The sequence below is a fragment of the Urocitellus parryii genome, chromosome 4 (assembly GCF_045843805.1).
Source record: "Urocitellus parryii isolate mUroPar1 chromosome 4, mUroPar1.hap1, whole genome shotgun sequence".
NCBI classification, from domain to species: Eukaryota; Metazoa; Chordata; class Mammalia; order Rodentia; family Sciuridae; genus Urocitellus; species Urocitellus parryii.
Window position 1 is genome coordinate 16984897 of NC_135534.1, and position 22139 is coordinate 17007035.

The 22139-nt window shown below is 34.2% G+C and overlaps 2 protein-coding genes across 2 annotated transcripts; both read right to left on the reverse strand.

The window, feature by feature from the left end:
• Window positions 1–945: 945 nt before the first annotated feature.
• Window positions 946–1881, reverse strand: LOC113177089 (olfactory receptor 8K3-like). Its single transcript, XM_026381616.2, has one exon. The coding sequence runs from the start codon at window positions 1879–1881 to the stop codon at window positions 946–948; it is 936 nt and encodes a 311-aa protein (XP_026237401.2).
• An 18328-nt stretch (window positions 1882–20209) lies between these two features.
• LOC113177080 (olfactory receptor 8K3-like) lies at window positions 20210–21220 on the reverse strand. The gene has a single exon (XM_026381607.2). The coding sequence runs from the start codon at window positions 21218–21220 to the stop codon at window positions 20210–20212; it is 1011 nt and encodes a 336-aa protein (XP_026237392.2).
• Window positions 21221–22139: the final 919 nt, after the last annotated feature.

The window sequence follows — 22139 nt, forward strand, 5'->3', positions numbered from 1 at the left end:
TAAAAAGTACTATTACTTTTGTTTGGAGAGGTAAGAAAGAATAATATGATAGTTATCCATTAAATAAAAACAGATGGTAAAGAATAAAGATCATTCCAGTAAGGAAGAAAAGAGGAAAAACAAAAAAACCTAGAGAATTCTTTGAAAGAACATAGGAAATTTATTTTAATTGGTATATTCACTCTTATATACACCTGCACTGAATTAGACAAAATTCGATGCAGCATTGAAGCTAAGGGTTACTAAATGACCAAAATTTTTAATAAACTCTTTGAAGCTCATACATGAAAGTAAGGGCCTTGATGAGAGAGAGGAAAAAAAATAAAGAGTCTAAGATTCCTACATGGTATAAGGGTATCTGGACACATTTGTCTCACTGTTCCTTCAAAGTGCACACTACACTGAGCCTCCTAATATCACAATGAAGCCCAACAAAACACTCAGAAGTGGATGAAGTTTAAAATTGCAAGGTTATGCTTAAATACACACACACACACACACACACACACACATACACACACAATATATAAGCATACACATGGACATGGGAAAGTTTACTATAGTATTTGAGATTGCAATAAGAAACATTTCAAGTCCTCTTCCGTACACACTTTTATTCCCCAAACACTCTTCTTCCTCAGGGTCATGCAGGAATCAAATCTGCTACCTGATCTTATGGTCTACAGATGCTAAACCTGATTATACTTTACTATACAATTACTCAATTATTGTGTCTACAATGTATCTTTCCTCTTCAAGGAAAACAAAGATTTCACTGCTTTTTTTACTAGTATGTTTTAGCTTTTAGAAATTTGAAGGGAATTGAGAAGGCCAATTCTTAAATATATGTTGGGCCTTTTTGTATTTATAATATATTCTGGAAGAAGATAAGGCACGTTCACATTCCAAACCATTCTTAGGATTTACATTTTATGCAAATTTTTTTTAAATGTGACATATCTTTTTCCATATTCGTTGCAGAGCATATTTCACATCTTTATTCCTCAAGCTATAGATCAAGGGATTTAACATGGGGATAACTAGGGTGTAAAATATGGAAACCATTTTAACGGAGATGAATGAGTGCCTGGACTTGGGCTGCACATACATAAATATCAAAGTCCCATAGAACACCATGACCACTGTCAGGTGGGATCCACAGGTGGAGAAAGCCTTGCGCCTGCCCTCAGCAGACTTCATCCTGAGAATGGCTATTAGGATAAGCAGGTAGGACACAAGGACAATCAGAAGAGAGGAAATAAAATCAAAAGCTGCTAAGATTAAAATTATTAATTCAATTTCATGGGTGTTTGAGCAGAGCAAAGATAATAAAGGAAGACCATCACAGTAGAAATGACTGATGATATTGTATCCACAAAATGATAACGTAAATATCTTTATGGTGACCAGAAGAGACACAAATGTGCTGTAGAGATAGGGGAATGCTACCAGTATACAACATACCCTTCGTGACATAATGACTGTGTAAAGGAGAGGGTTGTAGATAGCCACATAACGATCATAGGCCATTGCAGACAGAATAAAAAGCTCACTAGTAATGAAGAAAATAAAGAATGCTAGTTGTGTAGCACATAAATAATATGAGATTACATTTTGATTCACCACAAAACTTACCATCATTTTGGGGCCTACAACTGTAGAATAACCAAGATCTGTAATACTCAGGTGTCTCAGAAAAAAATACATGGGTGTTTGTAGGCTGTGGTCCACCTTGGTGAGGATGATAATGCCCAAGTTTCCCAGCACGGAGATCACATAGATGAGGAGGAACATCCCAAACAGTGGAGCCTGCAGCTCAGGGCGATCTGTGATGCCCTTCAGAATGAACTCATGCACCACTGTGAGATTGTGTTTCTCCATCCAGGTGTGTTAGAAAGCCTACATTTGATAGACACAATAGGAAAGTCACCATGTTTTAACAATCATCCTATGAAGACTAATTATGCAAATCTAGTGTAAATAAGATATATCCGAATTTTCTAATTTAGAATTGTTGAAAACAAATCAATATTTACACATATAAATACACAGAGATAGACACAGAGGTGGAGCAGTGGTTCTCATGTAGAATAAATTTACTAATAAAAGAACATTTTCAATTGCTGCATATTTTGATTGTCCCAACTGGAGGATGAACTGCTACTGACCTCTACTGGTTAGTGGTTGTTTAAGCTGTTCAATATGCTATATCCAGTAAGCAGCCCCAAGCAATATCCATGTTAATAAATTTGTTGCAAATTGAGAAAAATTAATAAATGAATACCTAGGGAATAAAAAGATAGGGAAACAGATTCAGATAAATAGGTATTGTTTATAAAGTAGAAATGAATTAAGTTTAAACGTTATTATGATATTTGGTGTTAGATAAATTGATGATTATTACACTATTAAGTATTCTGATTTTCATTTGTATCATTATATTTATATGGTGATATTTAATAAGTACATTCAAAAATATTACTTAATACATATTCTAATAATGTGCTCTTTAATGACAAATTCCAACATTTCAAATGATTTCCTAATTCAAAACCTAGCCCCATACATCCTAATACTTCAGGGAGGTAGAGGTGGAACTGCTAACTTCCTTGATAGATATTGGCCAGATGCAAGAATAAAAAGTCTATAATAGATTACACTGAAAATGTATTGACATGAAGAAACAAAAGATGAGTTCTATGTATGTAGATATAGTTCACATAATGTATTAACTCAGTGTATACAGAGCCTAATTTGGGACAATAAACTGTCTAAAATTATTATCACATATATAACAAACATGATCTTGCAGTGTATTTGGAACTATGATTAAATGATTTAATATATCCATGCTATTTCAAAATACTTATCAAATATCATTTTGCTTTTATTTTTAAGTGGTAACAGTAACCTAACTATGAGAGGTTTTCTATATACATTTTTATGTACAGTCTTCTCTACAGGAGTTTCACTTCTTTTCAAAAGCTAAAATGAAGAATAGGTGAGAATAAGTCAAGTAGAATACAATACATGCAAATTTTTCCATTCTATACATAGTAAAGTCATAAAAATCTCTTCTGATAAAGGAAACTATATCTCAGAGAATAAAAAGCTCAGAATTTTAAAAATGTATTCTTAAAAGTTATATATAATATCAAACATTTATTATTGTGTATAATACCACAGAGACATATTTAAACAAACTGAAGATGACATATACATGGATCCATCCTTATGTTTTATAATCTTATTTGCAATATCTTCATGAGAATTTTTTTTGAATACCACAGCACATTATCCAAATAAACATCTGCATAACATAACAAAGTTTATCTGAATATCTATGATAGTCCAGAGATTTAAAAATACAGTATAGTGACATATGAATAGCATATTTAAGGTAAGATAATTAATATTTCTTTAAAAATTGATAACTAATATTCTCTAAATAAGAAAAAATAAAATGAATGACATCCTAGAGTAAAAATAGTAGTGACAGCTGTCTGTGTGCAAGCTACAAGCAAACAAAACAATCATTCAATTTTGCAAAATTGTATATAAAGCCAGCTTATATTTACATACAATTTGGTCTTAAATTACATTAATTATTATTTATATGGTTGTGGCTTCCTGTTATTCTACCACACTCCTTCTAGAACCCTTTCTCATTAAATATAACAAAATACACATCAGATTATCACACTAAAGAAGTCCATTCAATAAATGCAATAATAATATTTCAATCTCATTTTTATTGTTTTGTTGTGATTTGGTGTGAAATCATGAAGTACTACAAAGATTTGTGCAGATGATAAGTAACTATCCATATTGCTGCAATGTAAAAAAAAAATCAGAGATGTTTCTTCCCCTTTGTTTTGGAGTTCAACAGAAAGAACTCAATTGTTTCCTCATAGTTTACTAATCTATGTTCATACTCATACTCTGAAAAAACCTTTAGTCAAATTTCCATGCAAAAAAATCATTTTATATGACTATCAAATTGGATATATAAAAGTCTCCTGATAGGCAAAGAAAGTATTTTTTATATCTCTATGTGAAGGGAAACTCTTCCTTATCAAAATATTGGACATTCATACAATTGTGTACATAACTTTAAATGCTAATTATGTAAAGAGGATCCCAAAATGAGTCTAGAGGCACTAAATACCTACATATTCAGAAGGACATTAGGATGAAAGAGTGAATCCTTGCTATTTCCAGTTTTCTTTTCAAAATGGGTCTCCTTTTATATGCTTCATTTTTTTCATCTCATGTGGGCATGAGAATCTATGCCCACAAAATTCAATGCTATGTAGGCACAGACAATGTGCATGCTTCAAGGATGCTTATGAGCATTTACCCATTCAAGTTGGGTGAAAATATTTCATAATTAGTATGGAAAAAAAAGGGAGAAAGATCCCATGGCTATTAAGACATTATGGAGTAGAAGAAAGTGCAGAAAGCAAATCAGAAACGTTCACTTATATTAAAGGCAACAGCTATGATAAAAATGTACTCATTTATGTGGAGACAGGTGAAATAAACACTTCATTAAACTACCTTTGGTACCTGTAATGAAACCCCTCTCTAGATTCTCCTGTGTATTCCTTAATATGGCATTTTTATGGAAAATTTATTAATTTCTTTTTAGTGTAGAGATTCTCCCTTAGGAGATGCAATTTGTGATTATCCCTAAAGAACTTGAAACCCTAATGAAATGCCTGTAGGTTGTTGAATAATTATAAGGGATAAATTTATACAAATTTGACTTCACTTGTTTATGCATTTGTTGTAGGATCCAACATTGTTTGCATATTAGGATCACAAAGAGATATGAGCACTCCTATGTTCATTGCAGTATAATTTGAAAGAGTCAAATGTGTCAATATATACTGAAAGACAAACACATAAGTCAAATGTTGTCTATGCAAACAATAAAATATTATTCATACTTAAAAATGTATATACTTCATAGTGTGCTAAAAGGATAAACCAGGAGAACATTAAATAAAACAAACCGGTCACAAAAGAAAAAAAAAATACTTTTTACATGACATATCCAAAACACTCAAACATAGCATCATTCCAGGCACATGCCTATGATCCCAGTGGATAGGAAGGCTTTGAAATGTGGATTGCAAGTTCAAAGCCAGCCTCAGCAAAAGTGAGGTGCATAGCAAGTCAGTGAAACCCTGTCTCTAAAAAAAAAAAAAAAAAAACTTAATAGGGCTGGGGATGTGGCTCAGTGGTTGAGTGCCCCTGAGTTCAATCCCTGGTACTACCCCCCAAAAAATAGAATCATAAAGCAGAGTGTTAATTGCAGAGGAGAGGGAATTGAGAAAAATGAGGAATTGCAAATAAATAGACATGAAATCTAAACAATGCAGATAAATTTGAAGATGTGCTGTAAAACACTGTGACCTATAGTTACCAGTACTGAATTGTACATTTGAAATATTGAGATGGTAAATTTCTTGGTCAGCCCAATTAAATAATTTTTCGAAGAAGAAACAGAGTCCCAACACCAGTTAAATTACCTGTAAATCTTGAAAACATTAAACCAATTTAAAAAAGAAAACAGGCAAGAAATGATATATTTCCTCTGAATTCTTTATTTTTAAATTTTTTATTCATTTTAAATTTATTATAGGTATACATGACAGTAGAGTATATTTTGACATACTATACATAGACCAAGTATAATTAATTTTAATTAGAATCCCACTCTTGCAGTTGTACATGATGTTGTTTCACTAGTGGTATATCAATATACGAACATATCAAATTTATATCAAATTCATTCTATCTTTTCTATTCCCATCCCTTCTTCCTTCCCTTCATTCACATTTGTCTAAGACAATGAACTTTTATTATTCCCTCCCTCACCCCTTTTTATGTGTTAGCATCTAAATATATCACAGACAACATTTAGTCTTTGTTTTAAGAGATTGGCTTGTTTTGCTTAGAATGATAGTCTCCAGTTCCATCTATTTACCAAAATGCCATAATTTTATTCTTCTTTATGGCTGAGTAATAATCCATTGTCTATAAATGCCACATTTTCTTTATCCATTAAAGGACACCTAGGTTGGTTCTACAGCTTAGCTATTGTGAATTGAACTGCTATAAACATTGATGTGTCTGTGTAATTCTATTATGCTTTGTGTATATACTGAAATGTGAGGTAACTGGGTCAAAAGATGTTTCAATTCCAAGTTTTATGAGTAATCTCCTTACTTCTTTCCACAGTGTTTGTACCAATTCACAGTCTCACCAGCAATGTATGAGTGGATCTTCCCCCCCCCATATCTTTACTAACATTTATTCTTGTATTCTTAATAATTGCCATTCTGACTAGAGTCAGATGAAATCTCAGTGTACATTTAATTTGCATTTCTTCATTTGCTATTTGTGGTGAGCGTTTTCTCATATATTTGTTGACCTTTCCTAATTCTTCTTCTGTGAAATGCCTATTTCCTTTTTCCATTTGTTGATTGGTTATTTGATTTTGGGGGGGAGAAGGATACTGGGGATGAAACTCAGGGGTACTCAACCACTGAACCACATCCCCAGTCCTATTTTGTATTTTATTTAGAGACATAGTCTTACTGAGTTGCTTAGCAACTCACTTTTGCTGAGGCTGGCTTTGAACACAAGATCCTCTTGCCTAAGCCTCCAACCTGTTAGGATTACAGGTGTGTGCCACCACACCCAGCTGGTTTTAAGATTTTTTAGTTCTTTGTATATCCTGGAAATTAATGTCCTATCTGAGGTGCAGTATGCACAGATTTTTTCCAGTTCTGTAGGTTCTCTGTTTATGTTCTTGATTGTTTCCTTTGCTGTGAAGAAGTATTTTAGTTTGATACCATCCTATTATTTAATTCTTGATTTTACTTATTATGCTTTAATAGTCTTGTTGAGGACCTCTGTTTCTAAGCTGACATGATGGAGATTTGGGCCTAAATTTTTATATAGTAGGTGCAGCGTCTGTGGTCTAATGCGTAGGTCCTTAATTCTCTTTGAGGAGAGTTTTGTGCAGGGTGAGATATAGGAGTTAAATTTTATTCTGCTACATATGTATTTTCATTTTTCCCAGCACCATTTATAGAAGAGCTATCTTTTCACCAACATATGCTTAGGCTCTTTTGTATAGTGTCATATAATTGAATATATGTATGTTTGTCTTTGTGAATTCTATTCTGTTCCATTGATCTCCATGTCTATTTTGCACCAATAGCATGTGATTTTTGTTACAATATCTTTGTAGTATACTTTAAGGTCTAATATTGTGATGCATCCTGCTTCACTTTTCTCACTAAGAATTGCTTTGGCTAACCTGGGTCTTTTATTTTTCCAAGTGAATTTCGTAACTACCTTTTCTAGTTCCATGAAGAACATCGGTGAAATTTTAATAGGAATTGAAATAAACCTATACAGCACTTTCTATAGTATATCCTTTTTAACAATATTAATTCTGTCTACCCAAGAACATTAGAGATCTTTCCATATACTAGGATCTTCAAGTTTTTTCTTTAGTGTTCTGCAGTTTTCATTATAAAGGTCTTTCACCTCTTCTGTAAGATTGACTTCAAACTATTTTTTTCAACACTGTTGTGATTGAAATGGTTTTTCTAATTCCTCTTTCAGATAATTAATCACTGGTATATAGGAATACAATTGATTTATAGTTGTTAATTTTATGTCCTGTTACTTTACTGAATTCATTTATGAATTCTGGAAGCTTTCCGGAGTAGTTTTGTGGGTCTTATTAATATAGAACAATGTCATCACCAAATAAGGATAGTTTGAGTTTTTCTTTTTCTATTTGTATCGTTCTAATTTATTTCTTTTGTCTCAATGCCTTGACTAGGGTTTTGAGGACTATGTTGAATAGAAGTGATGAAAGAAGGCATTCCTGTTTTATTCCAGGTTTTAGAGAAAATGCTTTAAATTTTGCTCCATTTGGAATGATGTTGCCCTTGTGTTTAGCATATATAGCTTTTACAATGTTGAGGTATGTTCCTACTATCTCTTTTTTTCTAATGTTTTGAACAGGAAAGGGTACTGTGCTTTGTCAAATGCATCCATTTGCAATAATCATGTGATTCTTGTCTTTAAGTCTATTGATGTGATGAATTACACTTATTGATTTCTGTATGTTGAAACAACCTTACATACCTGGGATAAATCCCACTTGATCTTGGGCATTATCTTCTTATTATGTTTTTGTATGTAACTTTTGAGTATTTTATTAAGAATTGTTGCATCTATGTGTACCAGAAATATTGATCTGAAGTTTTCTTTCTTTGATGTGTGTTTGTTTTGTCTGGTTTTGGTATCAGGGTGATGCTAGCTTCATAGAATGAGTTTTATTAATTTTTTCTTTTTTATTAAATTATTTATTTATTTTAATTTGTTGTACATGATGGCAGAATGCAATTCATTTCATATTACACATATAGAACACAATGTATTAAGTTACTGATTGTACACAAAGCATTTTCACACCATTTATGTCTTCATACGTGTACTTGGGTAATGATGTATAACTCATTCCACCATCATTCTTTGCCACTTGCCTCCTCCTTTCCCCTTCCTCCCCTTTGCCCTATCTAAAGTTCCTCCATACCTGCATTGCTCCTCCCCATCACCATTATGAGTCAGCATCCTCATATCAAAGAAAACATTTGGCCTTTTGTTTTTTTGGGATTGGCTTACTTCATGTAGCATTATATTTTCTAACTCCATCCATTTACCTACAAATGACATGATTTTATTCTCTTTTAATGCTGAGTAATGTTCCATTGTGTATATATACCAAAATTTCCCTATCCATTCATCTACTGAAGGGCATCTAGTTTGGTTTCACAATTTAGCTATCATGAACTGTGCTGCTATAAACATTGATATGATTGTGTCCCTGTAGTATGCTGTTTTTAAGTCCTTTGGGTATAAACTGAGGAGTGGGCTATCTAGGTCAAATGGTGGATCTATTAAAAGTTTTCCAAGGATTTTCCATACTTCTTTCCAGATTGGCTGCAACAATTTACAGTCCCACCAGCAATGTATGAGTGTGCCTTTTTCCACACATCCTTGTCAACACTTATTATTGTTTGTATTCTTGTTAGCTGCCATTCTGACTGGAATGATATGAAATATTAGAGTAGTTTTGTTTTGCATTTCTCTAATTACTAGAGATGTTGACCATTTTTCCATATGTTTGTTGATTAATTGTATATCCTCTTCTGAGAAGTGTCTGTTCAGTTTCTTGACTCCAAAAATAAAATACTTAGGAATAAACTTAATGGAAGAAATGAAAGACCTACCTTTACAATGAAAACTACCACATGCTAAAGAAAGAAATTAAAGAAGACCTTAGAAGATGGAAAGATCTACCTTGTTCTTAGATACTTAGAATATTGCCAAAATGACCATACTTCCAAAAGGACTATACAGATTTAATGCAATCCCAATCAAAATCCCAATGACATTTCTTATAGAAATAGAGAAAAAAAATCATGAAATTCATCTAGAAAAATAAGAGGCCTAGAATAGCCAAAGCTGGTGGCATTACTATTCCATACCTTAAACTATAATACAGAGCAATAGTTAAACAACAACAACAACAACAAACAGCATGGTATTGGCACCAAAATAGACCTACAGACTAATGGTAGAGAATAGAGGACTCAGAGACTAACCTATATAACTACAGTTATATTAGACAAAATGCATATTGGAGAAAAGATGGCTTCTTCAACAAATGGTGATGGGAAAACTGGAAATCCACATGTAACAAAAGGAAATTAAATGTCTATCTCTCATCATGCACAAAACTCAACTCAAAGTGTATCGAAGACTTAGGAATTGAACTAGAGACCTTGTGCCTAATGCAAGAAAAAGTAGGCCCAAATCTCCATCATGTCGAGCTAGGACTTCCTTAGTTATATAGTGCAAAAATTAAAATCAAGAATCAATAAATGAGATGGATTCAAACTAAAGAGGTTCATCTCAGCAAAAGAAACAATCAGTGAGGTGAGTAGAGAGTCTACAGAATGAGAGTAAATCTATACCACAGGCTCATCAGATAGAGCATTAATCTCTAAGACATATAAAACACTCAAAAATCTTAACATCAAAAAAACAAATAACCCAATCAGTAAATGGAGTTCTCTCCTTTTCTATTTCATGGAATAATTTGAGAAGTAATGGTGTTAATGCCTCTTTGAAAATCTTGTATAATTCAACTGAGAATCCATCTGATCATGGGCTCTTTTCATGGATAGGCTTTGGATGCCATTTTTCTGTTCCATTGCTTGAAATTGATCTATTTAAACTTTCTATGTCCTCCTGATTCAATTTAGGTAGGATATATGTCTATATAAATTTGTCAATGTCTTCATAATTTTTTATTTTATTGGAGTATGTATTTTCTAAATCGCTTCTGATTATCATTTGTATTTCAATAGTGTCTATGGTGATTTCCTTTTCCATCATGAATTTTAGTATTTTGTGGTCCCTCCCCCCAGCTTGTTTAAGTGTTTATCAATTTGATTTATATTTTCAAAAAAACCAACCTTTTTCTCCTTGACTTTTTTATTTTTTTATATGTTTGTTTCAAATTCATTGATTTTGGCTCTGATTTTATTTATTTCCTGTCTTCTGCTTTAGGTGTTGACTAACTCTTTTTTATTTTATTTATTTATTTATTTTTTGACTTTGATATGTAATGTTAGGTTGCTGATTTGATGACTCTTTTTTTTTTTAAAGAGAGAGTGAGAGAGGAGAGAGAGAGAGAGAGTGAGAGAGAGAGAGAGAGAGAGAGAGAGAGAGAGAGAATTTTTTTAATATTTATTTATTTTTTTTTTTAGTTCTCGGCGGACACAACATCTTTGTTGGTATGTGGTGCTGAGGATCGAACCCGGGTCGCACGCATGCCAGGCGAACGCACTACCGCTTGAGCCACATCCCCAGCCCCTTGATGACTCTTTTTTAAAAATAAATCAGCTCAATGCATTAAACTGTCTTCTTAGAATCACCTTCATAGTGTCCCAGAAATTTTGATATGTTTTGTTGCTATTCTTATTTACCACTAAGTATTTTATTATTTCATCCCTAATTTATTTTGCTATCCATAGATCATTCATTCAATATTGTATTATTTAGTCTCCAAGTGTTACATTAGTTTCTATTTTTCTTATTTTATCATTGATTTCTAATTTCACTCCATAATGACCTGACAGGATACAAAGTATTATAACAATTTTTTTGTAGTTACTGAGTTGATTTTTGGCCTAAGATATGGTTTATTTTAGAGAAGGACCATGTTCTGTGGAGAAGAAAGTATATTTCGTCATTGATGAATAAAATATTTCTACTTTATGACTTTATAGTGTCCCTCTATGTTATTATTATTATATATATTATATTATAATATAATATATATTATATTATAATAATATATATTATTATTATAATGTTCCTCTATGTTATTATTATATTATTATAATATTATATATTATATTATAATAATATATATTATTATTATAGTGTCCCTCTATGTTATTATTATATTATTGAGCTCCCCCCTCACAGATTGAGGTGGGAGCTCAATAATATCAATAGTCTATGCAAACAGTATGTAGCAGTAACTTTAGTACTTAGTTCCTATTTTTATATTTACAGTTTTAATTGGTACAATATGCAGAAATTGTAGGATTATGAATTTCCATCAGTAAAAACTGTAAACATTTTTAATTATGTCTGACATAAAATCAAACAATAAGCATTGTCTATGACTTCTACCATAGTAATTATTTTTGTGCATTGGTGGTATGCATAGATGTAATAGACATTAATTAGTATTAGGAGGTGTTAAGGTTAGAGTTGATTATGAGGGATAAGAAGAAATAGGACAGTACAAAAATATTTGAAATTTTGGAAGGTGAATAAGGCACATTCAACAGTAACTTAGGCTATGGTGTTAATGAGAAACAAGAATATAAAGGAGAAGGAGAGAGGATGTAATTTGGCTGTCAGAAATAGGAAAAAAAAGAGAGAGAGGGAGACATGGGAGATAGAGAAGTGGCCAATACTACATAAACAAAATCAAAATATGCTACTTAAAACCCTAACTCTCAAAATGTAGGACTTGAGAAAAATAACACTTTCCACTTCAAAAACAAAACAAAACAAAACAAACAAAACAAAGGCTAGAAATAAAAAAAATAACAAATGTATATATGTATATGTATAGGTATACTTTGAATCAATCATCACACATTCAAATAAAATAAAAAGAAATATAGACTTATGTAATGTACAACCACAGATATGAAAAATTGTGCTATATATGTGTAATATGTGTAATATGAATTGAAATGCATTTTGCTGTCATATATAACAAATTAGAATAAATTTTTATAGAATTGTTCAAATTAATGAATATTATAAGTAGAAAAACAGAAAGAAAACCAAAATGCAGTGAGCATAAATGTTCATTGTCAATTCCCAACTGACTTTCTTTTCATTTCTTCTTGAGATGTGAAGTAAGTGTGGAAATATGGGCCACAAGGTGATGATTCTTTCTTTTTTTCTTGTGTAACCCAGTTGATGTTTGGTTATTAAGGTTTCCCAACTTCCCTACCTGGGAGACTGCTGTAGGCAGGCCATGTTGCAAATTTATTGGCATAGCCCCTGGCTGTTGAGGAGACTGAGCTACAGCCTGTATAGCCTCTTGTTGGGAGGGTCTAGCCAGCCTAGTCCAGGTGGGCCCAGCAGCAAAATCTTGAGCTAGGTGAGGGTTGAGGCAAAATAATTGGCTGGGTCAAGTGGGCCTGGCTTCAAAGTTGAGGGCCAGGTAGGTGGGGCAGTGATTGGCTGGCAGTGTGGCTGGTATGTCCAATGAACCTAGTCAGCCTAGGCCAGGAGGATCAGAGCCAGGTGTTGAGCCTTGTGGGCTGGCAGTGAAGCTTTGGGCTGGACTGGGCAGGCTTGGTGGTGAAGTGCTGGCCTGGCAGACTGAGCTATGAGCCTGCAGCTTTGTGGTGTACTATATAGAGTGCAAGAGGGTTGGTGGACTTGGGCCTAGGGTTAGGGGGTCCGGGTAGGTGCCAAACTTGTTCCAGATGTGGTAGGCATCAAGGACTGGGAGACCCAGTAGGTGCTGGATTCCAGAGGGCATTAGAGACCGGGCTAGTAGCAGGGACCCCATGGGTGCTGGCCAGGTTGGGCTCCTATAATCCACTGGGAGTCTTTCTCTGAGACCCATCAGCTGGACATGTTGAGACCCCAAGGCGCTCAAACCCACCCTTGCCACTTCTTAATCTGCTGTAGCTGACCCTGTTAGCCACTGCAAGCTTCAGGACTCACAGGGCTGAGAAGAGCCAAATTCTTTCTTGCCTCTCTAACTTGTATTCCTGCTGGGTGAAATGCTCTCAGTTTCTGATTCTCCGTGAGTTTATTAGGCCCAGTTAATCTTTGCTAGGCTCAGATGTGTTTTTGAAGACCTGGCTGCAAACCCATGGATCTGGGTTTCCAGTTCCTGTTGGTTCTGCTGCATTTTTTGTCCCAATATCGCTCCTGTATCTGCTCTCCGCAGAGGATTGATAAACTCAGGCAACTTATATTTTTAGGTCTGTTTAATGAGTTGAACAGTCTCTAATTGGCTAGGGAAGTCTGTCCCATATTTTTCCCTTTAAACCTTGGGGGAGAAGCAGTATTCCCACTGCTTGAGTTCTGGGGAGCCAAGTTGGAGAAATGCTGCCTACACTAATCCACCATCTTGCCCCTCTCCTCTGAACCTTTTATATAAAATATTCAGAATATAAAAATTCTTAAAGATGAAAAACAGGTCGCCTGGAGATGAAGGACATAATAAAAATTAATAACACGTATTTACATAAGCTTAAGTGTTGCATTATTCTGGGGAATTTCACAAAAAAAGCCTAGACCCATAGAAAAACTGAGTATTGAAAGGATATCAATATGAGAGGCTGAATCCTAGCCATTTCTGGTTCAGTCTCATGGGCTAGACTAGACAGAGATGCGGGTTGCACAATATTGCAAATGTAATAATTGCTCTTGAGTCATTCCCTTTGAAACAGTTGATTTATGAAACATAAATTTTACCTCAAGAATTTTCAAATGAACTCTAATATATTAGCATGTTTGTTATCTGTTTTTGTAGTGAATAACTTGTTTATATATTTTGTCATACACATGTATTCCTGATAATAATATGTGTCTAATCCCATGCAATAATTGTTTTTAATTAGTTGAAGCTACTTTGAGGTTTACTAAAACTTCGATTCTGATATATTCAAAATAGATTATATTCAGAAATTACTCAAATTATATATATTAAAGACATATATTGAAACTATACATTATAATATTATATATTATATATTTAACATACATAATGCGTATGATATATATAACTATATATATATATAATTAACCTGATGTCATTCTACTAATAACGAGAGTTCTGATAAATATTAACACTATTAATCTGTAATTTTGTAAAGTAATATATACTTGTTTTTCATAGTAAAAATTACATAAGAGTTAAACTCATTTTGTATATTCACATTAGTCCATTTTTATTCACTTTTACTACAAAAATCATATTTTATTTAATTAATACTCTTTCTTGAAGCTTCTTCCTATGATTCTTGGTTGTAATCCAAGTTAATTTACTTCTTTACCAGAGGTTATCACTATCTACACATTTCATTCACAAGCACCATTGATTATCAGTAAAATTATGTTCTTATACAAAATATGCTTACAGATGTTTGCTATTTGAATGGTAAGCAGAATGAATAGGAATGGATAAAACAAACCAAATAGACATTACAGAGTATTACCTTGGGTACAGAATTTTAAAATTTAAGTAAACCTTAGGTTTTATTTTTCTTAATTTTTAAAGAAAAATGAACAAATCTTAATCATACTTGTAAATTTTAATGTCTTTCTGTAAGGAACTGGTAGAACAGTAATGTTCTACCAAACATTAATTGGTAGAAAAACTAAATGACTAGTCAGTAAGGATATTGAAGAAAATTGGAACACTGTTGCCACTTCATTTGGGGACAAGTGCATGGAGTACTGTTTACATGGCATAGGTTAAGGGCATCTGAGTGGCAAACCACTCCCTCATGCTAGGCATGTGAGAGGCAAACAGCTTACCTTGTAGGCACAGGCCTGGGCATGAGGTTGCATGTTGCAAGTTCCTGCCCTTGCTCCATGGTCCATTCCAAGATTGGTCGCTGCATGGAAAGCTGGCCAGAAACCTCATTGGTGGCTGCCTGTAATCTGCTTAGCTACTGCCTGAGTATATATACATGATAAGGGCGCAATAAAAAAATATTAATGTCTAGTCTTTGTATTCTGTGAGAAATTAAAAATAGATTTTATACCTGTGCTATGGATTATATGATAAAATAGGGAGAAATTCACTCTCACGAATCTGCCCAAGGATGACTCCCATAATTTGAGCCTGTTCCCTGTCTGTCTGAGCCTGAGGCTGTACAAGTAGATTCCTGTGTAGACCGAAGAATGGAGCAGATTACTTCAAACCCGCAACTCGATACTAACAACTCCATGGAAAATAATGTGAGCTTATTAGAAAAGATGTTACTCTTTCTACTAGGTCAGGTTTGATTAAACTAGTTAGAAATAAATAAAACATTCTTTTTTTGGTACTAGGGATTGAACCCAGGGTTACTTAACCACTTAGCCACATCCCTAATCCTTTTTTGTATTTTATTTAGAGACAGGGTCTCACTGAGTTGCTAAGTGCCTCACTAAATTGCTGAGATTGACTTTGAACTCTTAATCCTCCTGCCTCAACCTCCTAAAGGCTGAGATTACAGGCTCTCACTACCCCACCTGACTAAATGAAACATATTTTTTATAAAAGTGATGATGTGGCCTAATAATTTTAATTAGCTGGAGATTAAAGAAAATAGGATATAGCAATTTAAATAAAGATTAAATAAATATATGCCTGTGCCAGTGTTTTGTGTGTATCAGTAAATATTAGCATTCATGTAAAAATATGTATGAATATACACATGTATTTACAGGAACATTGTGAAAGGCAAACTAGAGCCATAGCTCATAATTTCCTCATTATCACCAAGCTACCAACAAAAATAGATTCTGATTTTGCAGAGAACAAATCCTGATCTCTAAGAAAAGAAAATATCATTTCTTTTGATGAGCCATTGAACTCTAGTCTCAGATAGACAAACGTCAACACAAATCTTTTTCTGAAATGTCATATGCCCCTTATAGCAATTTTTGAATTTTTAAATCAGAACAGCAAAGATGTATTAAAAGGATAGGGACTTGTCATCCTCTGATGGCTCAGAGGTTTTCTTATGTCTGATAAATGGTACTGTGTGGAAATCCAGCAACAAGAATAAACAGACAAATGATTTTAAAAAATTGTAAAGAAAGATCTGCTTTAACAGACCTAAAAGCAAAAACAAACACCCCCCCCCCCACACTCCTAAAATAATAAATCCTTCTTTTACAGGAAATAAATAATTGAATCACCACCTATTTATTTACCCTCCTCCCAATACAAGCTCAGCAGAGATTAGTTATTGGTGTTCAAGTCTCTATGCATAGATGCACTTTGCTCTCCTTTTCTCAAACAACTGCCACATCCTCCTATGCACCAACCAAGATGAAAAGAAATTTACAGTAGGCTGTTTCCATTTTATCCAAAAGTCATCCTCCTGTTCCTTCATCTTGGCCAGACTCATGATGCCTTGTCCCATTGCACTGAGCAAGTCCAGAGTGTGGAAAAGCAAAAAGAATAAGGTTGGGTGTCAGAACACCTGGCTCAGGTGAGAGAGCTCTTCACTACAGAAGGTATTTAGGTGATAGGCAGAGATTATACACATGAAACCTAGGGTATCTTCAGCCATCAGAGCAAAGGATCTATGGCAAAGGGATACCTCAGAGGAAAGGAGTCCTTAGAACTTCCTCCCTGGTAATGGCCCCTGATTGGTTTCTAATCCTCCTGACTTTGGCCACTGCTATTGAGGTGACCACCAAGGATCTGTTTTTGTCACTAGTTTTGCAAATATGAGCAAATTACTAGCCTCATGTTTGTCTTTTTCCTTCCTTCCTTCCTTCCTTCCTTCCTTCCTTCCTTCCTTCCTTCCTTCCTTCCTTCCTTTCCTTTGTTTTTATGATGGTGTAATGATCCATTCATTTGATATTCAATGACTATTAAAGTACACTAATGGGGATTCTGAAAATGGTTAACAAGTAAATACAGTAAATGCTTTCTGTGAAGGAATCAGACAAAAAACAGTTTTGCATGGGACAATGGGCTAGGAAAGGTGTGGGAAATTGCCAAAGGCAACTCAGAGAGCTAGCAACCAGGTGAAAGCAACAGATATTGGGTTTGGGAACAGAAAAGAAATTAACAATAAGAATAAACAGGAGAAGCACCAGATCTGTGGGATCCTTCAGTGGGGGAGGGAATGTCCCCTCATTGACCTGCAGGAACTTTATAAGGAGGCTCTGCTCTGCAGGAAATTCAGTTTGACCAGGAAAAATGGTTAGATACTGTGAAGTGTGCTTCAGGAGAGAGTATTGGCACTTCCCAGTATATTTAATGAAAATGGGGATGCTGTACCAGCAGCATAAATAGATTGAATTTTTTGAGCACGAGATTAAAAATCCCTGCATTTTCCTTTCTTTTTCTTTTTTCTCTATTTATTCATCTGTGTATTAATGTATGTAAGTATGTAATTTTTGCCACACTGGGGACTGAACCCAGGGCCTCTCATGTGCCAGTCAATTGTTCTAACACTTAGTACATCCCCAGCCCTCATTTTGTAGTTTTGATTGTATTTTTCTTGTTTTGCTTTCTTTTTGTGTCCTCATAACCCAATGGCCACTTGTGCTTCGCTTTTCACTGGATCAGTGGGGGCCCAAACTGAGTCTCGGGGCACAGGAGTGAGACTGGCATGGATTTAGGGGCAACTTTGGTTGATGATGGGAGCCACAGCTGCTGGGCCTGCATGTATGTAGAGCACAGAACACTCAATGTTGTTTCCCTTTGAAATTGGTGGTCCCACTCTAAGATAAGGAATAAGGCCAACAGTGAGCAGAACTGAGTCAGGACAGTGATGGGTGGAAGCTGCTTTCCATCCTACTGCTGGCAAAGGCCCAGGCCCATACCCAGAGTGTCTGGAGTATCTCCTGATGGGACCTGAACACTCCCACCTACCTCCCCCCAGCAAATCTACACACCAAGTGTGTAGATTAAGGGAGTAGCACAACCTTAACTGGTAAGGATTAGAGGCCTGACCAACAGCTCCTGCAGGAGATTAACCTCCATCTCCAAATATAAAAATGCAGCCATAAGGAGGGCACATTCTGGTCTGAAATAGACAGGATCCCTCAATATGTGCTGGCAGGCAAGGATGAGGCACAACTCTGCATGACATCTCCTCTAACGTGTTTTGTTGGTTTGGCTCTGAGTTGAGAGCTAACAAAAAATTCTATATTCCAAATTGTGTTCCAAAAGCATCCTCGCAGCAGGGGGAATTCTGAAATTGAAACAGTGGAAAGAAGTATTTGCTTTTCAAACTTAGATATTGAAACTTTTATCTTTCTCTCTATAAAGGGTATAATTATTTATTAAAGTTAATTTGTGGAAAAATAAAATAAAGTATTTTAATTTATACATGTGTAAAACTTGTAGTGAATTAAGATTTGATTGAGTTTCTGTCTAGCATATTTTCTAGGAAATTAAAATATTTTTAAACCAATTTCTGTAGTTCTGTTACATAATTTTATCATAATAAATAGAATTGTATAGACTCTTCAGTAATATTCATCTTTAAATAATTATATGTGTGTGTATGTATGCTGTTATCATTTTAATAAACTTTTCATTCATATTTAATTGGCAAAAGATAATTTTATTATATGATGGTATACTAAGAAAACAGATCAGTCTCAATATTATGTCAGTAAACTAATACAAATGTTAATAAATAAAATGAAAACATAAAGATCATTTTTTTTAGAGGATGATGCAGCATAGTTCAGGGCTGGGGAAACAGTTCAGTAGTAGAGGGTTTTCCTTACATACATGAGGACCTGGGTCCAATCCCCAGCACCACCATAAAGAAAAAAGTAAAAATAAATGCAGCATAGTTCAAATTATAGGATTGTCTGTCTCCTTCAAATTTGATTACCATCAGTATAGTCAAAGAACATTCATATCACCAAAGTAGTACACTGTCACATGAAGCAAATATAAGGTAAATCGGCCACAAGAAAGAACATTAACCTTAATTTATCATAGAGTAGATACCTTGAGTAAGAATAAAATACGGACAGGCTATGACTTTTAAACAAGAATTTTCCTTTGCATTTAGAGAGGTAAGGGAGAGTTACCATCCCTTAGGAAAAAAATAGGTAGTAAGGAATTAAGATTAATCCAGTAAGGAATAATTGAATAACTGAACAAAGAAAAAAAGAAAGAAAAGAAGGAAAGACTGACCTTGGAAGATTCTATGGAAGAATTTTAGAAATTCATCTTAAATGGTGCATCTACTCATATATATTTAAGGACTGGATTAGACAAAACTAGGTGCACTGCTGAATCTATGGGTTACTAAATGTTCAAATAAATAGGTTTAATAGGTCCTCTCAGGCTCATATATGAAAGTAAGGGTACAGATGAGAAAAGGGAATGACTCTAAGACTCTAAATGGAGGAGTGGCATTTGTGCATATTCTTAGGACATGTGAATCCTTGTGTTACATGAGCCTCTCTATACCACAATTAAGTTGAACATGTCTATATATGTGTATAAAGCCTAACAGAACAATTGTGCTTACCCCAAGGGACAACAGGTTCACAAACACACACATGGGTACTAAACACTATAATAGTTAAGGCTGTAAATTTGGCTAGCTCCACTTCTAACTGTACATGTTATTCTTTTTTTTATTCTCACACAGCATATACTCTATAGTATAGAGATGATAAACCAATTATATCATACTGATGAATTGCTTCAATTACCATACCACAAATTAATCTCCCCCCTTAAAGAAGGCAGTGTTTTTCATCATTTTGTTCTCTTATGAGTTCATAGCATTTAGAAGTTTGAGAAGGACTAAGAAGGTCAATCTCTTAAGGCATATTTTTGCTTGCTATGCTATTTTGGAGAAACACAGCACAAGTTTCCATACAAACCTGGTGTGTATGACTCATATTGTATGTAGTTTTTAGGAAAAATATTGCATAACTTTTTCCAGGTCCTCTGTAGGGCATATTTTACATCTTTGTTCCTCAAGCTATAGATCAATGGATTTAACATGGGGATAATTATGGTGTAAAATATGGAAGCCACTTTATCAGTGTCAAAAGAGTGACTTGACTTAGGCTGCACATACATAAAGAGCAAAGTCCCATAGAACACTATGACCACCGTCAGGTGGGATCCACAGGTAGAAAAAGCCTTACGCCTGCCCTCAGCAGAGTTCATCCTGAGAATGGCTATGAGAATGAGCAGGTAGGACACAAGGACAATCAGAAGAGAGGAAAGCAAATTAAAAGCTGCTAAGATTAGAATTATCACTTCAATTTCACGAGTACTTGAGCAAACCAATGGTAACAAAGGGAGGCTGTCACAGTAGAAATGACTGATGACATTATAGTCACAGAAGGGTAAGATAAAAATCTTTATGGTGACCAGAAGGGACACAAATGTACTGTAGAGATAGGGAACTGCTACTAGTATATGACATACCTTCTGTGACATGATGACTGTGTAGAGGAGAGGGTTACAGATGGCCACATAACGGTCATAAGCCATTGCGGATAGAATAAAAAGTTCAGAAGCAATGAACACAAGAAAGAAAGCTAGCTGTGTGGCACACAAATAATAGGAGATGGTATTCTGATCCACAACAAAACATACCAACATTTTGGGGCCCACAACTGTAGAATAACCAAGATCCGTAGTAGCCAGGTGTCTGAGAAAAAAGTACATGGGTGTTTGCAGGCTCTGGTCCACCTTGGTGAGGATGATCATGCCCAAGTTGCCCAGCACTGAGATCACATAGATGATGAGGAACAGCCCAAATAATGGAGCCTGCAGCTCAGGGCGTGATGTGATGCCTTTCAGAATGAACTCGTGCACCACTGTCAGATTGTATTTTTCCATCTGTTTTTATTAGAAAGCCTATTCTGGATAAATGCAGTATCAAGGTCAATTGATTACAAATATTTGCAAGAGATTAACATTTATTATGCGAACCTAGGGTAAATAAGCTATGTCCAAACTTTCATATTTAAAATATTCAAAAAATGTGTCTTTACAAATAAAAAATATAAAGAAAGGAATCAGAGATCAACTACTCATTCTCATCTAGGGTAATTTTCTTACTAATGATAATTTTGTGATATCTAGAGATATTTTGTCATAATTGTGAAGGAAACCGCTAGGTTAGAGATCAGGTAAACTACTGAGCATTCTGCCTAAATCAGTGTCTAGATCAACAATTTCATTCTGAGGTTCTAAAACCTTGATAGATAGAGGTAGTGGATAGATACATAAATAGATAGACTTTCTGTAGAAAATGGATAGATACATAGAGCTTGAAATACAGATACAGTTATGTGGATACATAAAGCAAAAATGATAACAGCTTAAACATTTTAAAACTTTGGGCACATAATTACGAATAATAATTGTATTGTTCCTTATTTTTATTTGCAATTCTATAATTACAATCACATAATTACAATTATATTTATTTTAATAAAATTCCCTCTATGCGGATTACATAGTAAAAATTTCTAACAAATTTCATAAATGCATACAACTTTCTACTTTGACATAATCTTATAAAATCTATATACTGCTAGTTAAAACTGAAACCCTTAGCCTAGTCAGTGTATACAAATATAAAAACTATAAAAAAATATTACTAGAAGTTATCTTTATATATGTATAAAGAAATATATATGTGTATACATACTGTCCAAGTTATATGTGAGCATATTGATTACAAAGATTATTTTGAAAAAAAATATTTTAACTATTATTCTCTTGTACAAAACAAAAAGCCTTTAAAAAGCAG

What these genes read in the sequence shown, in the direction of transcription:
- LOC113177080 (XM_026381607.2), bottom strand. Translation starts at nt 21,220, where the DNA reads ATGGAAAAATACAATCTGACAGTGGTGCACGAGTTCATTCTGAAAGGC.
- LOC113177089 (XM_026381616.2), bottom strand. Translation starts at nt 1,881, where the DNA reads ATGGAGAAACACAATCTCACAGTGGTGCATGAGTTCATTCTGAAGGGC.